Here is a 12,158-nt window from a genome sequence, read left to right as displayed (position 1 = left end):
TCTTTCTTTCTTAAACGCAGCTGTAAGATCTACACCAACCAAGATCTTCTAACAATGGGCAGGTCATTTTTCAAGATAACTGATTGGTCAGGAGGCGGGAGTTTTGTCCTCACACAGATCTTATCCTGGTCGCGACCAGGTTAGGTTTTCATCCTAGGTTACCACGGTGATTTAGCCCGGTAAGAAGTTAGCCAGCGTCGTAGTACAGCACACACCAAATAAATCCTGGAAGTTAGCGTGATGAGGAAATCCAGCTTCGTAGTGCATCCCCATTGTGTCTTTTTCTGCCGTCCTTTCGGTATTTTTGTTGTCCTTTTGCAAGTTTTTATTTGAATTGTGTTGTCCATTTGTGTATATTTGTTGTTTTGTTTATTTTTGGAGTCATTTTTGTATATTTTTCTGTCATTTTGTGTGTTTGGAGTCATTTTAAGCATTTCCTTTGGCGTGTCAAACAAATTCAAATATGGGTTGCTTATGCCTGGTCTTTTAATATTTAGAAATAATTTCTCCAGAATTTCATTTTTAATTAATACCATTTGAGAACACGTTTTAAAGCTTCCACACTGATGCACTGCACGGTCAGTACCTCTCCATGATGGTAGGCGGACATTTCTGCCACTGATCCGGCCAGCTGTGCCACTTTCACCTCCCTCTTGTCGTTCCTCTTCATGCAGGTGAACAATACTTTCCTTTGTCCTGGCTTCAAGCCTGCAATTAAAAAACATCTTATTTCGAAGAAGCAAATAAAAAGTAACAGAATAAAAGATCAGCTTTCTAGACCATTGAAAGATGTAATATTTGCTGCCACATTAAGTCCAGTAAACATTTAAAACAAATTAAAACATTTCTGTATGTATGGGTAGCTGGCAGCTGCTTGAACTCTGAAGAGTAAAATTAAAAGTAAAAAAGTAAAGAGAACCAACCGTCGACCAGCGATGGGATGGATCTCTCATTGTCAGAGTTGGAGAAGAGAATCAGCTCTTTGTTGATGAAGTCGTTGTAAGAAAGGTGCCTGGTGTGAGTTCCATAAAGGTATTGCTGAAGAACAAACAAGTCATGGTCAACCCATAGCTGACAGGAATATGAATTGCTCCAGAAATCAGGACATGTCGTCACCAACCTCCGGCAAGCCGTGCATCCTTCTCTGACGTCTGTCCTCCATGAAGTTGGTCAGCCACTCCTTCCTGTCGTCCGTCTTCTTTTTACTGAAAGCCTGGGAAAGAACAATAATGGCATTAACTATTAACACTAGTGTTTGCTGATGACGGTTAATTAAACTAACCAAAGTGATGGCAGCATCGTCCTCTGCTCCTGTGTATCTGAACGTGATGCGGTGCCGCTCCATATCTACAAAGTATTCCTTTGCTTCTTTGCTCGTACTCGTACCCAAACCTAGAACACATGTTGGATACATATAAAGCAAACAATGCAAGACTAACATCAATTTAAATGCATTTCTTTTCCATTTGTATTTAAAAAAAAAACTGGTGTAGCATCAAACCTTTGTAGTACTTTATATGCCAGGTTTTATAGTTCTCGGTTTGCTTCTTCCACTCATCAAACTCTGGAATGCTGTAAAATGCCATTTCCTGCTTGTTCTTGGTTGCCTAAACACAGAGAACCAAATTCAGTGGGATTTGTAAGTTTGATTGACTAGACCAGGGTTCTCAACCTTAGGGGAGTGAGACACTGGGAGGGGCTCGCCAGATGCCTGCAAGAAACTTAGAATATTTTTTGAACAATTTATGCCCATATTTGCTTATTTATAACCTTATTCTGCAACTACACTAAACTTGCTATATTTTAACCTATCTTCATCACTTTTTCTTGCCATATTTTTGCTCCTTTTAATGCATTTTTGCTACATTACTCCAATTTCTGTCACTTCTCCATCAAATTTCAATGCCTTTTCTGCCCATTTTTCCACTTTCAAGACATTTTCGGCAGCTAAAAACTTTTCACAATATTTCATGGTTATTTTTGCCAATTTAACCACATTCACCATTTGTCATGCCCATTTCCTGCCAATTTAAACTAATTGTTCCTACTATTTCTGCCACTTTTAAGCCAATATTGACACTTTGAACTTTTTTTACAGAACATTTTTGGTAAATGCTCATGGGAATCAAAGCTTAGCATTTTTGGGAGTAATCAACAATATCAACTTCTGATTAGGGATGAGCAATTTTATCAAATGTAACTAAATTAATCCCATTTACCTCCTGGAATGAATGTTTTGTTAAAAAGACAATAAATATATTGTAGTTTGAAAATGGTGGAGCTAGTTAACAATTTAGCCTTCTTTTAAACACATTAACAAAGAATTCTCTCAATACTTAACATAACAAAAACATAAAATAATGAAATGTGTCATGATATGCAGAATATGAGGTCTGTGTTTGATATTTAGAACTTTCAAGTAACAACTCCTCCCTGGTTCGACTGGACCATATGTCTGTCGCTGCAGAAAAAAACAATACCAATGTTGCAACGACCTTTAAACAAATCTTACACTAACTTGTTGCACGTCTGTCGCTATAAACCCAAGCCAATTCCATACAACTGACGATACTATTCCCTTTCTCACGGTAGCCGTGCTGTTGCTGTGCGTGCATTTGAGAGAAACAAGTATTTTTTAAATCGTCCGCAACAAAAAAATTGAATTAATCTACAAAAAATTTAAAAAAATAAATAAAAAATCGATCAATCGCCCAGGTCTCCTTCTCATGTACATTATTTATTGGAATGAACACAAAATTTTAAGTAGTTGTAAATAACTGATACCGATATACATTTTCTCAATTGTATTTAACATCCCTGATAAGGGCCAAACTTTAGTTTTGTAAATTCCCCATTATTTTCCATGGAAAGTTTCCAAATTTGAAAATACCCGGGATTTTGCAACTGGATTTTAATACTTATGTTTGGATATGATACAGTTATTTACAATCACATCCAATTTCTGGTTATTTTCTAAAATTAATTCTAATGAAAAGCATACATTTTCAAATATTCCAGAAATTCCTGAACTTTAACTCCCGTGTAAATTTACTGGAAATATTGTGCCTCTTTGCAACCAAAATTAAAATGCAATTTTTTTTTCTCTTGTCTGCACATGCTGGCAAAGGTCAACACTACAAGAAGTGCAATCATTATGAGACAGCAATGCATGTTTTGTTATTGCAATAAAATAAATTGATTTATTTTATTGCTTAATTGTGACCATCACCAGCCCTCCCTAAGGATGGGTAAGAAATCTTTTATTATAGGGAGGATATAAAAAGGGAGAGCAGTGTTACACCTAAGTGGAGAGGGAGGGGGAGGGGAAAGGGAGCAGGGAGGAGAAACTCAAGGTAGGAAATAGAAAAGGTGGGGAAGAATAGATTGTTTTCCAGTGAGGGTGAGATGTGAAGTTGTAGAATATAATGTGCTTATTATGTTGTGTAATCAAGCCAGTATAGTGACAAGTGCGAAGCTTAACTATAATGGTGGTGGCTGTGGACAGGGGGAATGAGTGAGTGGTAGTATCTAAAGCAGGTATTTGGGATTAAAGTGTCTAAAATTAAGCCCAGTATGAGTTTTATCCCACATCCCAAGGCGTGCCAGTGCATCGTATACCAGTATATGTGCAAAAAACCGCTACCGCAAACCCAGGAACTGCCCCGGGCCCGCAGATGCAGCCAGGCCAGCAGAAAGAGTGGGGGCCAGGGAGCCCCAGGCCACCCCCCCACGACCGAGCAACTCCCCAGACGCCCCCAAGATCCCGAGGAACACATCCGAGGAAGCCCCAAGCAGCTGAGCACCCAGTGCATCCCGCCACCGACCCCAACCCCAACATCCCACCCACCCACACTCAAGCACCCAACCCCCGAGGGGAGGGCCCAGAGAGCCCCCCGCCCGATACCTCAGCAGCGGAGCCAAGGCACACGCCCAGCAGACAGCCAGAGCCGCGCCGAACAGGCAGCCAGCGGGCACCCGCCGACGGGCCCAGTGCCAGCAGGGACCAGACCCCAGGCCAGAAGGACCCGGAACGGAAGCAGCACCAAGAGCAGCGCCCCCAGGGACAGCGATCACGCCCATAGTCGCCGACGGCACCAAGGGGATGTTGCAAGTTGCCCCGCCGGCCCCCAGGCACACCGACCAGGCACCCCAGAGCGCGCCAGATAGTCTTTCCTTGATGCCGCCCGCGCGATGAGCCCTAGAAAGCCCAAGAGGCCGATACCGACCTTAACCACCGGAACAGCTAGAGCCCCCAGCAAAGAGCCCCGCCCCAACCCCCCAGCGCGCGAACCCCCTACACCAGCGCGGCAGGCCACCCCAGACCCACACGCCGCAAGGCGCGTCACCACGGCAACCAGGAGACGAGATAAGCACCAAGCCCCACCCGTAGGGAAGGGGCACCCCCACGCCCCACCAGGCCGGCACCGCCCGGAGAGATCCCGCAGCAACCAGCCAAACCAGCTGGGAGTGAGTGATGTGAAATGCCCATGTAGGAGGCCTGTCTGGTAGGAGCCCGGTCCATCCGCGTGGCGGGCCACCGAAGAGGGTAGATGGCGCAGACGGGCATGCGGCACTGCGGGCCCCAGGGACGCGCCGAGCAGCACAACCGAAGACACCCCGCGGCAACCCCCCGAACCATGCCGGCCGTACGGAGCACAAGCGGAACCAGGCACCAGCCACATCCCCCAGCAGCCCAGGAGGCGACCCCCGCCGCCAGCCGGCCCAAAAATGCAATTTTTAAAACAGAAAATAAAATTCATTGTTTAATACCAACCAAATTCTTTCCTTTTTAAGAAAAAAATACATTTATCTTTTTATTACATACGCATTATGCATAGGAGAAAAAGAAAATGCATTTTTGTCGCCAAAACCAATTGTGCATTCGGTGCCAACATATAGATTCATTAATTAATTAGAAATGTTAAATATCTCCAGATCAGACGGGGTTTGTAAAGGACAGACAATTGTTTTTTAATGTAAGAACCCTAATGAATATTATTTATACTCAGAATCAGATAAACAAAATCAGGAGTTGTTGCTCTCCCTGGACGCGGAGAAGGCCTTCGACAGGGTTGAGTGGGATTATCTCTTCTCGACCCTGTCAAGGTTTGGATTTGGTCGCAGTTTTGTATCTTTAATTAAATCATTATATGACCGACCACAGGCGTCTGTTCAAACTAATGGTTTGAACTCGTCTTACTTCCCTCTAGGGCGCTCAACTAGACAGGGCTGTCCGTTATCACCTTTGTTATTTGCCTTAGCAATCGAGCCATTGGCCATTACATTAAGAACTATTAAAGGATACACTAACATATTTAGGGGAACAACAGAACATAAGGTTTCATTATACGCTGACGATCTATTGTTGTACGTGTCAAAGGCTAAAGAATCTCTCCCAGTTATGTCCATTTTAAAAGATTTTGGACTTATATCAGAATATAGAACTAACTTCTCTAAAAGTGTTCTCTTTCTGATTAGCCGCTCAGGCCAGCAATCTAATACCATACTTAGATCCTATCCATTTACAATATCAGCTCATTTTAAGAATTTTCTGGCCTTTTAAACAAAATTTCTCGACAATGTATGAACAAACAAAACAGAATTTGGACAATTGGAATAACCTTCCAGTTTCTCTGGCGGGTAGAATTAACATAGTAAGAATGGATATTCTACCAAAATTCTTATTTTTATTTCAATGTATACCAATTTTTAGTACCAAAGCCTTTTTTTTTTTACAAAACTGGACAGTTTAATTTCCCAATTCATCTGGAACAAAATGACTCCAAGGATTAACTCATTCAGTGCCAGCCATTTTCAAATTTTCTACCCCCCTCAGTGCCAGCCGTTTTTAAGCATTTTGACTGATTTTAAAGAAATCTGACACCAGATTCTGAAAGATTGAAGCCTCTACTGTCATGAGAAAAAAAAAAACATTTGTTTCTGGCTTGTTCCGTTCTTTTGTAATCAGCCACTGAATAGAGCAAGTTTTACACAGATCTTCAGTTTCAGAGCAAAAAACTGAGAAAAAAGCCTTTTTGTAAAAAAAAACCCTGTCAGTGACTTTTTTACTTTAGTGACTACTCTAACATCTGAACATTGTTTCCTTATATAAAACATAAAAGAAAAAAAAACTGAGACCGGGCTTTTGATGGCAAAATTATTATTATTTTGCTGTCTATGTCAGAGTTGAATGGATTTCTTACTGTATTTTGGCATTCCTCCAACTTTCCCTCCCGTCAGTCTGCACACAGACGTAACTTCCTCTTCCTCCCGACATGCAGCAATGACCCGTTTAGCCCGGTTAGTTGATGGTTTTATCTCACGATCACAAAATCATCAATAATCTACTCAGGTCCACACATGTTCTGTGTTAGTATGTGGAGCTGTGAGCTGCTGGATACGTCACAATATCACTTCATAGTGCCATAATCTCACTCGTTCCTGTTTCTCCTCCCCAGCTAATGGTAGCATCAGTGGCTAATCTCTCATCTAAAGGTGCACCACTGCCATCGTCAGGGCAGAGTTGGTCACTACAACATCCCACAGCTTAGATATTGATGAGGGACCTCCGCCAGGGTGTTTTCTAGTAATCCCCGTGAAAAAACGCAAATGACGAGTTTCTCGTCAATGGTGCTGAGCGTTTGGATTTGAAATGACGAGATATCTCGTCGGGAGCACTGAGTGAGTTAAAGATTTTTTACAAAGACCAAGGGAACTTGGTGGAATGAGATTGCCTCGCTTCAGATTCTACAACTGGTCGTGTAATATTCGATCTCTGTCCTTCTGGTGTAACGCAAGGGGGGCTGACTGGGTTGAGATGGAGAGTCAGAGTTGTCATACTACCTCGTTACAAGCATTGATTTACTCTTCCTTAAGAACTACAACTCTTAAAATCAAAAATCTTGTAGTGTCTCGTACTATGAAAACTTGGTATCAAATTAGAAAACATTTTAAATGGCAAGATATTTCAGTACTCACCCCGATTATACTTAATCATGAGTTCAATCCAGCACTTCGTGAAGCTGCTTTTTCTCAATGGAAAGTCAAAGGAATACAATCGATACAGGATTTGTTTTTCGAAAATGTGTTTGCATATTTTGATCAGCTGTGTCAGAAATACCAAATTGCTAATGCAGATTTTTTAAAATATTTACAAATCCGCAGTTTTGTCAGATCAGTATTTCCGTCTTTTCCTACTCAGCCCCCCAGCTCAGACATGAATACTATAATTTTAAAAGATCCGTTGAAAAAAGGGTCCATTACTAAAATATGTAACGAACTGTCAGATATGGAATACATGCCTTCACTCGATCACCGAAAAGAAGCTTGGCAACAGGACATTGGAATAAATATTACTGTATCTCAGTGGACTAATGCTCAAGAAAACGTCCACTCATCTTCAGTCTGTGCTCGTCATGGACTGCTCCAATTCAAAGTTCTGCACAGGCTACACCTCTCCAAAGTACGGCTTTCCAAAATGTTCCATTCGGTGAACACGGCTTGTGATCTGTGCGGCCAAGAACAGGCTTCACTAGCTCACACTTTTTGGAACTGTCCAAACATAACAGCGTACTGGACTAAATTTTTTGAATTAATGTCTGATATTTGTGGAATACAGTTACAGCCTGACCCTGTGTTCGCACTTTTTGGAGTACCCCCAGTAACTGTTAATCTTATTAACAAGCAGAAAACAATTCAAATTTATTTCAGTGTTATCAAGAAGACTGATATTACTAAATTGAAAAAAAAAGCCCTCCAACCTATAACAATTTGTTACATGATGTTATGAAGCACGTTCAATTGCAAAAAATCAAATTTGAATTATAAGTGAAGGTGGATGATTTTCATTTGACATGGGTTCCATTTCTGGGGTACTATGAAAGGTTCACACAAATGTGTGATCGCGAATGATTGAATGGCCTGTCCCCCCCCTTTTTTTTTGTTTGTTTTTTTTTTAATTTATATATATATATATATATATTTAAAATTATTTATTTATTTTATTATTATTATTAATAATAATATTGCTTGTTTGTTGTTCAGTTAAAATGTTCAAAATCTTTAATAAAAAGAATTAAAAAAAAAAAAAGAAATGTTAATTCAAATTTTTTCTTAAATAAACAAAGCTTTCGAAGAAGAAAAACATCAATTTCAATTTTTTATTTTTTTTTTAATAATCCAGGAATTCGAGGACCTTGAGGAAGTATTGTAGCTCTACAACATGCCAAGCATTTTGATGCAGGTGAATGTCGCCAATGTTACGACCGAGCTGGTGTGGGCATCCAACATCCAACAAAATTTTACTCAATAACTTATAATGAAATAACAAAAAATCTACTAGTTCGATCTTATTTTTTATTTTATTTACTGGTGTTGGAGTTAATAGTTGTATCTACATTGTTAGGCATTTTACATGCATGTCCATCTTACTTTGACGATTGGTGTGATAAACTCCTCCAGGAATGTGTGTTTGAGGAGGGAGGGCCAGTTGTGGTGGAAGAAGTTGATGAGCAGGCCTTTAATGTGGGAGCCATCTTGATCCTACAACAAAATAAGGAAAAAAGTTACGGCTGCACTCTGAACGACTAAATCCCATTTCAGGTGTGAGGGAGGGAGGGAGCGGTAAGAACGCTGCAGCAGCAAACCTGATCAGTCATGATCATGATCTTTCCATAGCGCAGACTCCTCAGGGACTCCGAGTCATCGTAGCTCTTTTTGTACTGGAGCCCAACAATTTTGATGATATTGTTGATCTCTGCATTTTCCATAATCTGTGAACAAAAAAAAAACCAACAAAACAAATCAAAAACGATAAACACTCATTTGTTGTGACACCCATCTTTTCACACAAGGGGAAAAATCAAGCCAATAAGACTTTTTTTTTAACGAAGTTTATATTAGTGATGCATGTTATTGGCATGTTTTTTTTTATATATCATACATTTTTTTTGGCACATACCACACAACGAGACAATTACAGAAAAAATGCCATAGACCATATACAGTATTTACAAATCTTATACATTATAATACAGTAATTGTGAGTGTGTGCATGTGTGATATAATAATAATAATAATAATAATAATGGTATAGTGACATTAGAGGGCGAGGGGAAGAGACAATAATAATTAATAATTAATAATAGACAAATATGTGGAGAAAAGGAACAATATATTAATATTTATGTACACATATATAAACATACAGTACAAACATACATATATAAAACATATATAATAAAATTGAGAGAAGAGCGGGGGAAAAACAAAACACAGCATTGTCTATTCCATCCGACATGGCAAGAGTCTCTCCAGCAAGAGGGCTTCGTACCACTCGTCTAATTCTCTTGGATTGCCAGCAAAGAGGAGAAAATTTTCCTCTTTTTACCATGAGGGTGATCAACATGCCCCCTTACATACCTCCATCAGGAAGATTTTCAAATGAAGCATCACTGAAAACAGTCAGGTTTAAAGCATCATATTTTCCCAAATGTCAAAATTTCAGTCACTTTTTTAGCTTTAAGTTTACAGACAAGCTCATTGGCATCATTAATTCATTGCACAGTAGCATTCTTCAGACTAGATGCCAGACAACAAGATTCAAACATTACATCAGGTCTAGTCAGTTTTGCAACTCAGTCCTATTTTTGATCCGAGTTGTTCTTTTTCTGTTTCATCAAGAGGAGCATCCCTTTGTAGAGCACGGGCTGGCTGCAAGTGAATGTGGTGCAGACTTTCAATGTAGCTGTACTGACACAACTGTACAGAGTCATTAGCAGTTTCAATATCCATTCCTAAATAACAGAAATTGTCATCTTCCTCACATCCCACTTGGAAGCAGACTTCAGTTGTGGAATCACATTTTCTGAAAAGTTTGGTGCGTCTACCCAAAGAAAATCATCTACATGACATGCAAGTGCACCTGTCACTGTGCTTTGATCATCCAGCCAATAAAATACTGCTGGGTTGTACCGATACAGATATGCATCAGCAAGGCCATTAACACATTTCTTTAGTTTCCAAAGAACCCTTTTACATCCAGCTTCTGGTGGAGGACGGACATAAACATCCCTCAACAAGTCCATACCCTGCAAAAAGGCAGACTCGATGTCCATAGAATGGACATTCCAGTGATTTTGACAAATTACACTAAGCCTAAGCCTTCGAGATTCAAAGAAGCACATGTTGGTGAATCCTTTTGTAGATCTTTTAGATTAAGTTCTTCAAACCCCCTGGCTACAAGTCTGGGTTTGGGTTCAAAACCATTGTAAGTTTCTTTGAGACTACAGACCCACCTAGTGGAGATACATTTTTGGCCTGTATTTTCAGGCTCTTCAAAAACATTATTATTTTGCCAGCTTTCCATCTCTGCTTGTTTGGCTGCATCAAAGTCTTTGGTTTTAAGTACATCAGCCTCCCTGACAGCCGATTCACTGTTAAAATTTAGTACACATGACATGTCAACTGCCTCTTTTATTCCAGTACTGCCATCAGGGTCAAGATGCTGCACATTATCCCAGTTTTTATAGCCTCCCGTGGCTTTACCTGCTCTACTGAGTACTTTAGTTTTACATGGTAAACTTTCATCTCTTTTCATAAAAGTAACAATCTGTCCTATTTTTGCTTCACATTAGCAGCAGGGACAGGAATATCACAGACATTGTGACCCATTTGAGTTCCATCAGTTTGAGTTACACCTTCACTCGTGTTTCCCTCTCCGTCACTGTCCTGTTTGTGGTCACTGCCTGTGTTTTGTTCATTATCTGAGTTACATGATGCTCTGTGTAGAGTATCCGTGTCACAACTGTTTGTGTGAACATCATCTTGTGTAGTGTGCCTGTCCTGAATCTGTGTATGTACCTTGTTAAGTCCCTTGAGGGGTTAAAGATGCCGTCCGCAACTTTCAGATTCCTCTCTCCCACTCCATCCCCGCTGCTCTCTTGCCCTGACAAAAAGTCACTTTTATAAGAGTTGCAGACTGTACCTTTAACTAAAAAGAGGACCTCCATGTCTTACAAACACAACAGCTCCATATCCATATCCAGATCAGAGTAGCCAAGAGGTGCTACACTGAGAAGCTAAAACAAAGCAGCAAGTAAGGCTGGAAAGCATCACATCCAGCACCCGGTCACTCAGCACTGGCGCCCCCAGGGGTGTGTTCTCTCCCCACTTCTATTCTCCCTCTACACCAATGACTGCACCTCAGGGGAGCCCTCTGTGAAACTGCTGAAGTTTGCAGACGACACCACTGTCATCGGTCTCATCCGGAATGGGGACGAGTCTGCCTTCAGACGGGAGGTGGAACAGCTGGCTCTCTGGTAGTCAGAACCATCTGGAACTGAACCCGCTCAAGACTGTGGAGATGACGGTGGACTTCAGGAGAAATCCCCCCTACTCCCCCCCTTACCATTCTGAATAGCAAAGTGGCTTCCGTGGACTCTTTCATGTTCCTGGGATCCACAATCTCACAGGACCTGAAGTGGACCTCCCACATAGACACAACCAAAAAAAAGCACAGCAGAGGATGTACTTTCTGCGTCAGCTGAGGAAGTTCAACCTGCCCCAGGAGCTGCTGATCATGTTCTACACCTCCATCATTCAGTCTGTTCTGTGCACCTCCATCACAGTCTGGTTTGGATCTGCAACCAAACTAGACAAACAGACTACAAAGGATAATCAGGAATGCAGAAAAGATCATTGGCGTCGATCTGCCCTCCATCCAAGACTTATACCTGTCCAGGGTCAGGAAACGGGCAGGTAGCATCATTGCAGACCACTCACACCCTGCACACAATCTGTTTAAACGCCTCCCCTCCGGCAGATGCTACAGATCACTGTACACCAAAACAATGCGCAATAAAAACAGTTTCTTCCCCCAGGCTGTCACTCTGATCAACACTAACCAGTCAAAGAGTGTCAGACCTCTTTCTGTGAAATAGCCATGGAACTAAACATAACAACCCTGGATCAATCTGTCACTGACAATGTTCATGTACATATTATTTAATTTAAATGTTCACCTGCACTACTCATCAATGCACTACTGCACTATTACCTTATTATTATATTTTATTATTATTATAATCTTGTTATTGTTATTTTATTTAGTTTTGCACATATTAGTCTAACTGCTGTTTATAGTTATGTTTATATTTTTT

At 40.8% G+C, this 12,158-nt stretch overlaps 1 protein-coding gene across 2 annotated transcripts in view; it reads right to left on the bottom strand.

Annotated features, from left to right (window-relative positions):
- Window positions 1-12,158, bottom strand: part of top2b (DNA topoisomerase II beta) — a 96,199-nt gene that overhangs the window by 49,399 nt on the left and 34,642 nt on the right. For both annotated transcript variants that reach the window (XM_028461155.1, XM_028461154.1), the window contains exons 13-19: window positions 8,646-8,771; window positions 8,431-8,541; window positions 1,502-1,607; window positions 1,283-1,392; window positions 1,121-1,213; window positions 924-1,038; window positions 587-708 (exon numbers count right to left, since the gene is read on the bottom strand). In XM_028461155.1, the coding sequence (XP_028316956.1) occupies window positions 587-708; window positions 924-1,038; window positions 1,121-1,213; window positions 1,283-1,392; window positions 1,502-1,607; window positions 8,431-8,541; window positions 8,646-8,771 (783 nt within the window). The remainder of the gene's footprint in view (window positions 1-586; window positions 709-923; window positions 1,039-1,120; window positions 1,214-1,282; window positions 1,393-1,501; window positions 1,608-8,430; window positions 8,542-8,645; window positions 8,772-12,158) is intronic.

This window comes from Gouania willdenowi, chromosome 11, assembly GCF_900634775.1.
Source record: "Gouania willdenowi chromosome 11, fGouWil2.1, whole genome shotgun sequence".
Classification (NCBI taxonomy): Eukaryota; Metazoa; Chordata; class Actinopteri; order Blenniiformes; family Gobiesocidae; genus Gouania; species Gouania willdenowi.
The sequence above is the reverse complement of the archived record's forward strand: the minus strand, read 5'-3'. Positions and strand labels throughout refer to the sequence as shown.